This window comes from Oncorhynchus kisutch, linkage group LG10 (assembly GCF_002021735.2).
Source record: "Oncorhynchus kisutch isolate 150728-3 linkage group LG10, Okis_V2, whole genome shotgun sequence".
NCBI lineage: Eukaryota > Metazoa > Chordata > Actinopteri > Salmoniformes > Salmonidae > Oncorhynchus > Oncorhynchus kisutch.
The window spans coordinates 18,588,805-18,603,982 of record NC_034183.2 but is presented as its reverse complement, the minus strand read 5'-3'; the positions used below and the strand labels follow the sequence as shown (position 1 = coordinate 18,603,982).

Below are 15,178 nucleotides of genomic sequence, written 5' to 3'. Positions count from 1 at the left end.
TTCATCCCATTATGTTTGAGTTGTGCACAGAGCTCTGTGGGAGACTTTTGACCCTGTTGTTTATCGTCTCTTAGTCAGTAGTGTCACTCGAGCTGTGCCCTGGCCGTACGGGGCGCCATACTATGGGCTGTCTTGCTACAGGCGCTGGATTTTTGTAGGCAAATCAATAGTGATCGATCGGTGAGGGAGGGGGCCCTGATTACTGAATCACCGCTGTAGAAAAGAAGAAAATCGATCATTGCAGCTTTTAGAGCTACAGAAGACACAGAGCACAAGAGACTGACATAAACTCACATAACTCATGCAGAAACACAAACACAACCCCTATTGGACTGAGAAATACAAATGTATTTGGCTTTTATTTCCTGCTTTCACGATGGCCTACTCTGCCCAGACTACAACCCCACACCATGGCAATTATTATACCGTTCGCTACTTCAAACTGTGGCATCAGTGGAAACCTTATAAATTGATAGACATGATTTATTTATTTTCAATATCTTTCAGTCACAAACCTGAGAATTGCATTGGATATTATAGCCTACGGTTTGGCATGTGTATAAGGTTAGGGGAACGTTGTTTTATATAAGCAACTCATTTACAAACATTACAGAGTATACACTACTCAATGAATCATCATCATTACCAATCAATACATTTGGGTCGGGTGTAGGGTTTACCATAATATAGTCCAATGGCTGTTGGATTTTGTCATGGTCACTCAAAACATCTCACAATGCACGGGCAGATCATGACTTCAACACATTTGTATTGAACCTAAATCTAAAACGGGAGTCAATATAAAGTTTTAAGTTATTTTATAACTTTCTCTTTCTCTCTGGTCGTTAATATTCGTAGCATTGCAACGCACCAAAAAAAGGTTACGAGAAAGGCCCTGGGCGTTCAATATCGGTCGATGATTCGTGAGTAATTCGTGTGTGTGAAATTCAGTTCGTCCAATTAATTATGCCTCGGAGGGAGAATGGGAAGGAAAAAGATTCATGAGTTTCGAGAGATGCTTCTCGAATTGGTCAGTTGTAGGTTTTTTTGCTCAAATTTGTGGGAGCAATGGTCCTCATAAACCGTTAGCACCAGTTCATTTCACTCATAAAGGAGACTAGCCTACCAAGCCTGTTATTCCAAGGACTTCGCTTCAACAGTCAGTCCCTGCCTGGGTTATCCAAATGCCACTCTTTTGTCAATTTTGTGCTGCGGTTATATTTGTTCGAGAAAAACAACACCTACGATGTCAAAATAAAATATATGTTTATCTCTAGACATTGAAATCATACTGGATCTATGTAATGCACGTAACGTTGTGATGTGTTTTGGTTATTAGCACTGCAGAATGAATAGCCATAGGTCTTTGATCAGCTAGTCCAAAATGTTACTAATGTCTAATAGCCATGGCTACATATTTAATGACAACACTCCTAAATGTAAAACACAGATTCATGTAGGCGTACTGTTAAAAGTGTAGCCTATTGGTTGATCTAGCCATGGACCCTGTTTTAATGAATCTCCCAGTATTTGTTTTTACTGGCTACGGTTGAACATGTTTATGCACACGATAAAGTCAACTTCAACTTCTGCTTCCATTGCCATTACAGAAAAGAACCACAGGCACTTCTCTCTCTACCTTATAGGCTTGCCAGTTGGCATGTATCAGTGTGTTATCTAAAACTCAATTATTTCTCCTGCAGGATTCTAGATGCCACAGGATGCACCTTTTCTCCAGACCTTGGGTAGTGCTGTAAAATGGGGCGTACAGTATTTTAAATCCATGGATTTTGTTTTGACTTGTGTTGCACAAATATTGGTAGGCTATTTATCGACTGGGCTGCACTTTAAACGCTAGTTTGTACAGTATTTATTCCATTCAGACCGCAGGGCAGTGCCAAGGTTTCCCAATGCAAACTTACAACTCAATACTCCTTAATGTAATGAGGCAGAGTTGGTACTAAATACTGATAACTTGATACAATTTGTTTGTTTACCTTGCACACTGCTCCGCTGCAAGGCATTCCCCCACAGCTTCAATAACACTCACACTCAGGACCACTTTGAAAGTCAACCTGCTCAAATCTCTTGTTGGGAAGAAGAATGGTTCTAACTAACTGCAGTTCAGAATAAATTCACTGGAAGCCTACATTTTCATTTGACTTAAGCTTTTTTTTATTTTTTGAAGAGATACTTTATATTTTACCAGTCATTAGGCTTCCATTATATCTGAGATCATCAAAGAGATTTCTCTGTGTGCAAAATTCACCAATCAAATGTTGTCATTAGATGTTTGTTCTTTAATAAAAGTGAAGCGAGTACCTTCTTAATCACCTTTAGATAATACCCTGTATTTACCTATGCAGGTCGAGAACCTGATATGATGTAATATCAAAATAATACCATAATGACTATATAGTCAGCTCATTGTGTGAGCTGACAGCTGCTAAATGCCATTAGAAACAGTGCTCAAATGCTCAGATTATCGATGGAAACATGAATTTATACTTACAAGTAATGTTTAACTGAAGTCAACTGTGACAAAATGCGTGACTTGGAAAATGTTGTAGACCTCATGCTTAAATGTATTGACATGGCATATCATACTTAATTGGCAACAAATGTCAGTGAAAGTTGCAAAATGAAATATGGTGGCATTGCTAAGTAAACAGTCAGGCTGCTGAGGAAATTTAGGAGTGCCCATCTAAAGATTAGTGATATAATTCAACTTTTGTTTTATGATTAAACATATTTATAATTTAGTGACACCTCGCTACTTTATATAATGTACTCTGTCATTTTGGTGTTCCCTGATTAAGAAAGGCAATAGCCGACAGATAATTTTGGTCTGAGAAGTTCATGTAAAACAGCACTACAGGTCCAGTGCAACATGTTTGTAAGAGTGGGGTAACGTTAACATTGACTAACTTCGCTGAGATCGACTCGATCTATTATTTACATAATAATAACTATCATCTTTTTTACATCAAGAGGTCTGCGGTGCCTGTGAGAGCAAACCCACAATAACAACAGGTGTATCTCTCAGTTGGACGCATTTGTTGAATGTAGGCCCACCACATCATCAGTAAATACAATCGTTTGATAACAATAGGCCCATGGGATACGTGGTAAATCAATTGTGAATGTATTTAATATATGGCCTGATCATAATACAAATTTGCTTATTGTGTCTCATTGAATTATTATACTTGAGTTACTAATCCCCAATTTCGGTAAAAGCCTGCCCACGCATACTTCCAGATTCAAAATGGTATTTAAATAAATATGTGAGCGTGTGAAAACTGCCTCTGCAGCCTGGCTAGAGGTGTGTGCTCTATCGGATTTGAAGTGAGGGGGAGGGGGGTATGGTGGGGGAATCGATAACTAACCGCACCGTGCAGCCACCGTTCTGCCTGGGATCGATGGCTTGAATGGGGCTGATCTGAATTGGGTGCGGTGCGACTCTCTCCGCTGAGCTGAGGCCGGGCTACTGCAGGCGAGAAACAGTCACTATGTCAACCATGGACTCTTATTCATAATTACTTACTATTAATAGCTGGCTTCTAACAAGTCATTGGGTCAATGTCTGAGGTGGACATACAAGATGCACACCGTCATCAGCTACGACTGACTCATTTTAAATCGTTATTATGGGCTGTTAGTTTTAGTTACCAGAAATAGAGATTATTAAAGCATAACTCTCATCGGCCTCCATGATTTAATTGCAGACATATTATGTTGATATTGTGAAGGTAGGCAGTCTTTTTTTGTGTGATCGTATTTCTGCCAATGTTTTGCATAAAGCCTATTCTATTGTTAAGTTGTTTTAAAGCAACAAGTTTAGCATCATCAAACGATATTGGTCTACAATGAAAAACTGCAATACCCCGTACCAGAGCCTTTATTGAGGATTGTTGTATTACCTTTTGAAATAACATGAAGAATTCGCCTATATGTAAAGACAAATAAAAAAGGCTGAGTAATTGAATTGGCATTATGGATGACTGGCCACAACAGATCACAGATTCGTGAATATGTTTTTTGAGTGACCTTTGTGGCCAGCAATATCACTGTGCAGACAGAAGGCTATTGTCAACATTGTGAGGGGCTCCTGTTAAAATGCATAGCGCAACTGTGATGTTTGTTTCTTTAAGCATAGCCTACTGTTCTTGGGCATGTTCAGAACTGGTTAATTTGCTCTCTGGCACCATAAAACATATGGCCTCTAGTCCTGACTCTATTTACCAAGTGAAACCTTAAGTTTAAAAACTTTTCGTCACACATTTGGTGTTTTTCTTCTTTTCGGTGATTTATGGGACGGCCCAAAAATTATCAGTGAAGCAGCCTGCAAATCGTCTCAAAGGTCGATCTTGATGAATGTAATTCTGACGTTGTCAGCTGAAAAGAAAGTGCAGATGAGTACTTGTATAAAAAAATGTATTCAATCAACGAGGCAGCTCAAATGTCTGGAAATATGGCTAAATATTAGGAAATAAAACCATAATCAAAGTATAATCAAATAATAAATCAAATAATAATGATAAATACTACTAATAATAATAATACATGTAATAACCAAGTCAGAGGAAATGAAATGAATCCAATGTTTTATCCAATAAATAACTAGTTTTATACGAACAAAAGTGCAGCATGTAAAAAGGGTTGGGCTTGAAGTTTGTCATAGTTTCTTTGGGTGCGTGTTGGGTTAATGCAATTGTCCCACACACACACACACACACACACACACACACACACACACACACACACACACACACACACACACACACACAACAAACCACACACACAAAGATTAAATGTGTTGATTTTGATATTGAATCAATAAATGTGATATGAATATGTGATGTAATGATGTATTTGTATATCTTCTTGAAGCTACAACATGTTTAATCTTTAGCCAATAGTGGATATAGGGGGGTCTAAAGATGCCCTCTCAGAATGGGCCTTAGGCCTTTAAACATAGGCCGAAAAATGATGGCCTGGCTGAATGCCTTGGCTGAATAGATATTCAAACTTAAATTAAAATTCTTATGTTAGAAACCACTCCGTGTGTTTAAATAGCATGTAATATAACATTGATTAATTAATTAATTGATTTCACGGTCGTTTTGTTTCTTTTTGTTGATTTGTGTGTGTTTGCCCAACTGGAGTTTCGGGTTGCATCTGTGGGTACGGCGTGGGGGGTGTGTCGTGTGGATGACTGCGGTTTTACTGTGTGATCGACCCTGGTTGCATGTGGTGTATTTGAGCGCATGCAGGCTCGGCTCTCAGGGTAGGATTAACTGTCTATTCAATAATATTTCTGTAATGTAAAATATTTTTTAAATTCCAAATGATTGTAAGTTTTTCAGTTTTCAATGTAAGAGTCAGGCTGGGATGCTCTTCGGAATTACTTGTCTTCTATTCAACTGTGAGTTAAATGAAAGTTTCAGTGTTGGAAATATTTAGCTGATGTGAAATAAAGAGTGGTAAAATCCGAGATAGTCTCCAATCCTTTTTTTGGAACTATTACCACTGTAAAATGGTAGGCAAACGGTGTGTTATTGTGTGCAAATAATCACATGCAACATGTGAAATTTGTGGCCCAACTTTAAGAGGCCCTCGACTACTTATTTATCTATTTGATGTCACCTTTAAAAACCATGATCCTCTTTTGACAATAATCTATGAAGCCAATGCTGGCATGCAGGAGATTGTTGGCACCGCGGTGCCCGAACACGTTTTATGTTATTATGGGCCTATAATGAGACCCGTTTCTGAGGTCATTTTAGTCACAGTTTAAAAAACGTTTTTAACTGCCTTAGAATGTGTTTAGACTTATAGTCTACAACCGAACCTGCACGCAAGCATGGTTGTGTTTATCAGAATCACGAACTACGATTATGAATTCAGTGTATGCCTATGGATGAGGCTGTTGTCATTGCATGTTGCCATTCAATTATCACTGCCAGCTAATTAGTTGACTATTGGCTAATGCTACTATTAGCCTATTCGTTCAAGGCCTAAATGGGGCTGTGTGCCTTTTCTCTCTTTAAGAATTGGGTGGACAATGTGTACTTTGTTCTTCGAACGTTGCATTATTTGCCTTAGATCGGGCATTAAACAAGCCGTTATCGGACATTGAATAAGCGATGACCTGTCGGGACGTCAGATAAGCGGGCCACTTCTAACCGGAGAGACAGTCGGCATTTCAACACCACTGCTCAGAGATTTACAACCGGTTACGCAGGGCGCACGGGAAGTGCTGTATTGCAGGGTTTCCCAAACTCGGTCCTAGTGTTTTGTTTGTATTTTTTTGCCCTAGCACTACAACAGCTGATTCAAAATAACCAAGGCTTGATGATGTGTGTGTGTGTGTGTGTGTGTGTGTGTGCGTGCGTGTGTGTGGAGGAGGGGGGGGGGGGCAGTTAGGCTTCAAACAACCAAGTAACGCTTATAAGTTGGCTAGGGATAATGTGGTCTCGTATACTCTGATTCCACGCCACCAAAATATTTATGGAAATCGACCCAATACAAGATGCCTTTGTTTTTACGGTGCCAAATATGACAATATAAGCTTAGGCTTATTGACATTGATTTTGCATTTCATGTGTCTAATAATACATATAATGTAAACAAAATCATTCTTATATTATCTGGCAGGGAAATGTTGCTGTGATTTTACAACAATGATCCTATAGGATGGCTTCAGAAAATGGCTTCCTTTACTGTTTGATATTTGAAATCAGTGACGCAATGCCATTTAACCCTTTGATGCTAACCTCATGCGCACAGTTCATTCTCCTAGCAATTTGATTTAAAGGTCATTCTCTCCTATTGATCCGGTTTGGAGAGTGGGCGACAGAAAGCGTAGGAATTGATCATCTAAAATAGAATAGACGGTATTCTAGACTGTAAGCCTATTGATGCAAACGGGTTAGAACTATGTGCTGCATTTATAATTACAATGCCCCCGTGTGTATTATCTCTCTTTTGTGTGTGCATATGTGATGAAAATATGGAAAAGAGACAGTGAGGTTCTGAGGTTATACTAAAGGCTACTACTGTACAGTGTGAGTGGAGCGACTGCCCACATTGGCTTGTGTAAGTGACGGAACAGTCTTCTGTTATTGATCCCTTTACCTAATGGAGACATTGTCATTTTCACCGTAGGTCTGTCTGGCCAAAGGCCTATTGGTTATACTGTGTTGACGGGACGAAATTAGGCTAATGTAACTTTAGGCTACTCCCTTATCTACAGCATAGGTTAACTGCTTTCGCAATTTTAGAGAAATATCAACATAACATAGCGGAATAGTTTTTACAGCATATGCTGTAGCTGCATCGTGCCAATGAAAGCATGCGTGTATATATTCATTCCGTTGTATGTTGTGAAGGGTGAGCTGTTAATGGGGGAAATGGTATTGCACAGGGAGAGGAGGGGGAAGGGGGGAGTATGCCTGCATGTCACTGCTCCAGCGATGGAAAGGAGAGACCCGGGAATGGAAATCGATACAGAATCAGATCGGACTTAACATTGTATGGTGCACTCTATATCCTGATCACATACGCACATGCAGGCACGCTACACTGTAAAAAATTGGAAGATGTATGTGAGTGCTCAATTCGTCTCCTCGAAGGCAGAAAAACACAGAACATATCATTATTCGTCATCTGGCTGCCTTGACAAACATTTGGAATGGATTTGAAGAATGTGAATATAGCTTTTCATTATTGTACGGGGAGAAAATGGCTGCGTACTGGCCATTGTCCACAACAGCCACAGGATTTCACTGTGTGTGGTGTGTACGCGAGCGCGCGTGTGTGAATCCCAGTATTTACAACACACATTGCTGTGCTTAACGAAGAGCGTCTGTGAAACCGCAGCTGCATGATTTTCTCCCGTTGTCTTCCCCATGCTTATCAATTATTAAAGTCCGCATCGATCATTTCGCAGGCCTGCATCAACACGTCTCTTTATGAAAAAGCCTGTTTTCGATTATCCTAAATCAATCACTTCTAAAGGTTCTATGCAATCAAAAAGAGGAACCGGATTTCCTGGGAAGATTATTAACAACAATCTGGCTTCACAGCGTTTGATTAATTTTATGCTCAGTCTCTTTGTTGAAACCTTTAGTTTTGTTGTGCACCATATGAACATGTGTATTTTGGAGGCGAATATCCCGGGAAAGCGTTTTCCAGATTTGATTGAATATGGACCTTATTCTTTGGACTTTGTGTCTTAACAGAGCCTACAACAAGATGGTGAGACGGATCTGATTGTGAAATTGTGTAATATTATTGATCACGTGTTGACTGGTGTTGGGTAAAGGATTTATGCTAGACGCAGGCTAGCCTATGAACAATATATATATATATATATATATATATATATGTATATATATATTATTTATTTAATTTGACTCATCTGGCACACTAGCCTACCTCCATAGCATATCTCAACCATGTTGTACAGCCCCTTATTAAAGCCATAATACATGGCCTCAAACACAGGCCAACAGCGCCATTCATATAAAGATTTCAGCACCAAAGACAGCGGTGATCCCAATTGAAAATGGTTTTGTTAGGTGGGGGTAAACATTTATGTAGCCTGCACTTGGGAGGTGGATAGAAATGCTAGTGCTGTGTGGAGCAGGCTGGGTTGGTCGTTGCTTAGGTACAGTGATGACATTTGGATTATGTCCCAGACAGGCAGCGTTATGTCGGGAATATGGAGTCTGCATACATGTGGCTTACTTGTGCATATAAACTGTTGGATGATAGATTAATAAAAGACTCCTTTCACTTATATTAGTTTATCATGAATATCCTAGCAATCCCCCCAAAATCTTGCTCCATAGTAATAGTATGGGGACAGCAGACAGGTTGACCGCCAATGATATGATTGGCATGTAGACTAGGCCTAGTCTGTGATGAAGTTTGTTATTGAGTTTTTTCTCTCCCTATCCATGATTTGCGTGTATTTTCATTGAATAGCCTATTACTAGAACAGAGCATAAACTCAAAATCGACATTTTACAAACGATAAAATGTTGATATCCCCCCTTTATATGTTTGGATAAATGAGATTGATTCTCTTGCGTAATATTTCATTGCGTCGTACTTTCCACATGGGAGGTTTGGCAGGATCGTAGTTGTCTCTCTGTTGTCTTCCTCATGGCTCCCGAGTGATTCTGGAACAATGCGTTGGTGGATACATGTTTACACAGATCCAAGCTGATTATGTAACCCAAATGGCGTTTTGAGGGCAGGTTTTCCATCCAGTCTACATGTAACATGATTACAACAGAGAGAAAGAAAAATGTGTGGAATGGGGGCTTTTCCCAGTCTCTCATCCCCTTTCCCAGCTCCTGCCTAAATCTCCCAGCCATCCCCCAACGCTCTGGGAGAGTCCAATGGGAGAGAGTGCTGAGGCGGAATAATTGATAGATGCACTGGCTATCCTTATCGATCACTGCTTTATTGACCCGACCAAATACATTGAGATGGAGTGTGGAATTCAACACAGCTGCAAAGACGAATTGTTTTCATCGTTTATGCAATCTATGCATTTCAGCCCTCACTTTGCCGTGTCTTTTTCAACACAATCAAAGGTGTTGTCTACTCCATAGCTACAGTATGTATATGTGCGCTTCCTTGTTTAATTGGCTTCAACATTCGAACAGCTGCAGGCTGTGAGCTTTTTGGAGATAATGATTTGTCCTAAAAGGCACTAGTTGACCTAAATTGTAGGCCATATCAGGTTTGTATCTTCTCTGAGATTCACCTTGCCCTCCTCACGCGGACAATACTACACATCATTCCAATTATGAACCATGCGTTTTAGGGTATGCGCTTAAAGGGCACGCAGCCTATCTTTGTCATGACAGAACCCCCCCTCAATTGACTACATCGTATTTTTAATTTTATGGGGAGGATTGTCATGTGAGTGTGCAGCCACTGGCGTTTTCACATTAGCTAAGCAAGGCAACGGCATTGATTTGTGTGACTGTGATGAATTTGGAATAGTAATTTGAATGTATTGATTGATGTGGCCGACCGAGTAGGCCTATCGCCAGCATCCCTTTTAGAATCACAACCACCAACTCCCACTACGCATGCGCACAGTGCATAATGGTGAATTTAAATGCAATAAGTAAAATGTAGCACCCACCATTTCCATACCACAGTCATTTGTCATTTTGCCCAACTCCATGTTGCTAGAGAGCAACTGACAACAGAACAAGGTAGCTCACAGGACAACAGACAGCACGTCAAGGCCAGGTGACACCCTCCTGGAACAGCGTTCGCTCTCAAAGAGTGCAGCTATTAAACAATCATAGCCATAATTATGACCATAATAACAATAACCATAACAATTACGATAATATCTCTACTATAATGATTGATACTTGTTAATAATGTATGATACTTGCACTATACCGATTAAAATAGCCTATTGAAGTATGAAGAATGTCTATGTAGCCTATATCATCCTCAAATATCCGAAGTCAACCTTAATGCGTTCAGGCAAATACCCATGGGGGAACAAATGGAGCATAGGTGAATCAATTCTAAAAATAATGCATACGAACGGACATGCATGCTGCACATATACACCCTATGCATGCAGAAACACAAGTATGGAAAGTTCTGTGCCATAGTTCTAGTATAGTGCATGCAGTTCACAATCAACCATGTCTCAGAGCATTTCGTATTATTCTGTATGTAAATCCGAAACACTCCATTTAGTATGATATGTTACGTTTTGCATGGTATGTATTAGTTTGTGGATGTCCATCAACCATTTAGTATGATATGTTACAAATTACAATTCATATTATATGTTACGAATTTGCTAAACGTGTTATATGTTACGAATTTGTAAAACGTGCAATATGTTACGAATTTGAAAAATGTATGAATTTTCTAAACATGTGATATGTTATGAATTCTAGCTAGGTGGCTAACGTTAGCTAGGTACCAACTGTTAGCTAGGCTAGGGGTTAGGGATAAGGTTAGGGTTAAGTTTAGGAGTTAAGTTAAAGAGTTAACGTTAGGGTTAGGGGCAGGGTTAGCTAAAAGGGTTAAGGTTAGGGGAAGGGTTAGCTAACATGCTAAGTAGTTGCAAAAGTAGCTAAAAAGTAGTAAGTAGTTGAAAAGTGGCTAATTAGCTAAAGTTGTCTGTAATAAGATCCAGACTTGCAACCTATGAGTTGCTAGAAGTTTGCGTTATGAGCCTACCCGTTCACCAGACCAATCACGCTACTTTGTTTCTGCCTTATGTAAACATCTTCCTTATGTAATCATGTAACAAATCATACTAAATGGAGTGTCACGGATTTATGTACAAAATAAAACGAAATGCTCTGAGACTAGGTTGCGACTATATAAAAACCCCACTGCCCAATTAGGTTTAATTAGGTTTAGCAATGGCACTTAAAGAGACAATTGTGGAGTGTTTAAATCTTTATATACCAAAATGCCGCTAAATGTGCAAAGTAACCATTTATATTCCATGAAGTGCTTTTCAATAGGGCATTGACTGGAACTAAAATATGCCACTATATCTGCTTAATTGAACTGTCCACTGAAATACGACACACAGAAGTACTGATTGACGTTTTGAAGCGCATGCATGTCCTAACGGAGTGCTTTGCAGAAACATCAAAGTGGCGCTCACTTCCAACTCTTCTGATTCTATAGCTTTCCACCCTTAATTAATCCTCTTTAATTAGCTCCTAAGCTTTATAGCTTGTAAAATAACACTATTCACAGTTTTCACGGTAGAGGCTTGGAGTACAATACTGGGCAATGTTTCAAACTGTTCAAACTGTTATCTCTCACTGGCAAAGTGGGTGGATAAATGATCCAATGAACGAATAAATAAATATGAATAAATTGTTGCAACTTTTGAATTCAAAGTGAAATATAAAAGTAATGGATAAATAGACAAGTTCAATCGCAGGCCTATTTCAAATTATTTATATGAACATCCCCTCTCAAAAATATCTGTCTCGAAGTTGAGTGATTAGCAATATGTGACAGTTACATGGTATATGTCTGTTGAATTTCCAAAATGAAGTATGATTATTTTGTGGTTTTTAATTGTTATTAAATTAATTTCCTTATGCTTTTTTGCCTTGCCATCCTTAAGCAGGCTAGTGTAGGCCTTAATCGTTTGTAATTCTATATACTAGGATTGAATAGACCTTTGTAAAAACAAACGTTTGACTATAGGCCTATGTATGTTTATTGCCAGCATAGACTACAACACAATGTTCAACCTGGGTTGTAGTGTTTTTGTCCGGTGTAGCTCAGTTGGTAGAGCAAGGCGCATGCCATGCCAGGTTTGTGGGTTTGATTCCCACGGGGGACCCACTACTGTAAGTCGCTTTGGATAAAAGCGTCTGCTAAATATAATTGTTGGTATGTTGTAGATTCAAGAAAAGTCCCCTTTGACCACAAATCATTCTTAAATTAGGCCTATTTCACCTCCACTCCGTTCTTATTTTACTTTTATTTACACATAATTACACTAGTTCACCATAAACTCGCTATTCGACCTGTATGACTTTATAATTGATTTTTAAATACTTGAGAAATAAAGTATAGCCTAAACAGAATGTAAAAAAAAAAATCAGAGACAGAGGCATCTGTTTCTTGAGCTGTCTTTCAGATCCAAATGGATCATTTATTAGTGGCTACTTTAAAAAGGGACGCCGGGACCCGAAGTATCGATTCGCGGGAGGTCACGCTCCCCTGACTCTCTGCTCCGCTGCTAGGCACCTCAGACGCGCCTTGTTTACGCCTCCCGGAGTCGACAGGGGAAGGGAAGGCCCACGAGAATTCCAGGTCCATTTGAACACATAAATATAATTAGCGCGAGGCTTGTGGAACGACTCCACACCAGAAGAAGAGTGAATATGTGAAACTTGACAAAGGGTCATCAATCCAAATGATACAGTTACAGAGATGCACAATCAATTTGATTCAAGCCATTCCCTGTTTGATTTCATTTTGTCTGTGGTCGAAACACCTCGTGAGTTTGTGTGTGTGTGTGTGTGTATGTGGTCCCCATTACGCCCGTGCGTAAAATTGATTACAACTATAGGCCTACTATAACGTTGCCAGCAAATTAGCGCATGACTATTCAAAAACTTGAAACAAGTTGATTTATCTTTTTCAGGTTTAAACCTAATTAGGATATCACCAGCAGAGTAGACTACCACAGCACAGCCTAGCTTGTTTACTCTTTCTACTTTATTATCTGAGCATGAAGCAGTCAATCCAATCTGGATTTACTTATCTTTTCTAACAACCAATTCAACATGATTATTTAACAACCATCGTTAACTCCTCCAAGAATCCACACTAACTTGTTTAAGTGATAATCTGTTTGAGTAGCAATTGATAGTCTCGCTACATTGACTTCTAATTGATCCCTTCACATTAGCCCCATTTCTCCTCACTCACCTGCTAGTCTGAGCGCCGACATTCTCTGGAACTCGGGTTCCTGCAGCCACTTCCACATCCTCCGGAAGGTTTCACGGCCAGACTTGAGTTTAGTCCAGGGTTTAGGGTTCCTCAGCAGGTCAGACAGGGTTCCCTGGGACCGACACAAGATCCGCTGTGCGAAGATGGCCTGGGGAATGCTGTAGCGCTTGAGCTCCGCCGTTATTCGCTGTGCCACCTCCTTGGTGTTTATTTCTTCCACCTGCCCCGAACCACCTCCCTGCCCGCCCCCCGCCGTCTGCCTCTCCCGATCAGAGAGCATGGACCCGTTAGCCTGAGAGTGCGGATGGCTGTGATGGGGCATAACGTTCAGGGATGACATGATCCCGGGCCCGTGCCCCCCCAATCCCCGGCTCAGGTGGTCCTCGCTCCGGGACAGCATCGCTGCGTGAGACTCGAAGCCTCCGGACGAGAGCATTTTGTCGTTGGAGAGGTGGGCGCCAGGACCATAAGCGCAAAGAGTCTGCTGAGAGTTGTGCAAAGACCCGAGGCCGTTGGAGAGAGGGGACAGCGACTGGCACATGCCGGACATGTCTTTAGGGTAGTGGCCATAGAGATTGCCCATCGAGGCAAGGCTCCTGTCGTCCCGCATCAGGGTGAAACTGCCACTGACGTTGCCGGCGCCGAGTCGCTGGTGCGCCGGGTGGTGGTGGGCGTGCGGGTGGGGATGGTGGTGAAATTTATCCGAGACGGTGGATATGGGAGGCAGGTGCTGCAGCGGCGTCAGCGTAGTGTAAGTGCTACTCATGGTCATCCCGGAGTCGCAGGACATGGTCATTGCGGGGTGCAAGGGACCGGACAATGCATGGTCTGTGCGATACTCCCCAGATCCATCTAATATTGAGGCCATACTGGACACCATGGCTGAACGTCCGTGTGACACCAAGTTCCGATGCGACGCCAAGGACTGCCGTGCGTGGTGCGGAGAGTTCATTAAGTCACCCGTTTGATGAGAGTGAGATACGCCGTGCAGATTTCCAATGTTTTCCATTGTAAGTTCCATCGTTGAAATAATCTTTATTTCCACCTCTCTCTCTCCTCTCTCGCGCGCTCCCTCTCCACCGTCTCACACACTCCTTTCCAATAAATTGTGAACGATTTCAAAGCCAATCCATTGATTGTACTAGCCTCTCTTCAGTCAATACAGCATGATTTAAAGCGATCAGTTGCCCGCGACAGAGCTGTGCCACAAACCGCTGCTCACGCTTCTGATAGGTGTCTGTCCTTGCTTGTAGCCTATTTTATTCGCTGTAGAGCACCACCACTATAGAAAGCGAAGGCTGTGATTCCAGCGTCTATGATGACGTGCCCGCGCGTATGTTAAGACGTGACTGTGCCTGTGTATGTGTGCGCCCACTGTTCCAGCGTTAGCACTCAGTCTGAGGCTATCTGACGTCACCAGCTCTCTGTCAGACAGATGTTTGCTCATGTTGTAAACTGAACCTCGAATTTCTCAAAAAGATTACATGAGACATTTAAAGAGATACGAGACAGACACGTATCTTGAGCAAAACTGCAAGTCATCGCCATGCAACATTTACCTTGAGATATTGGGGAGTCCTGCCTGGATAAGAAACTTGCGCCTTTGGTTTTTCCTGATAAAGCCGCTTAACTTGGCGCCAGGACATGTGATTTCTTAATGGTTAAATATTAATTGACATGCTTA

General features: G+C 41.0%; 1 protein-coding gene across 1 annotated transcript; it reads right to left on the bottom strand.

Moving 5' to 3' along the window:
- Positions 1–13,465: 13,465 nt before the first annotated feature.
- Positions 13,466–14,561, bottom strand: LOC116375768 (one cut domain family member 2-like). The gene has a single exon (XM_031832852.1). The coding sequence runs from the start codon at positions 14,513–14,515 to the stop codon at positions 13,466–13,468; it is 1,050 nt and encodes a 349-aa protein (XP_031688712.1). The 5' UTR covers positions 14,516–14,561.
- Positions 14,562–15,178: the final 617 nt, after the last annotated feature.

Bases quoted from the DNA above. Each gene is read 5' to 3' on its own strand.
- LOC116375768 (XM_031832852.1), bottom strand. From the start codon at position 14,515: ATGGAACTTACAATGGAAAACATTGGAAATCTGCACGGCGTATCTCAC.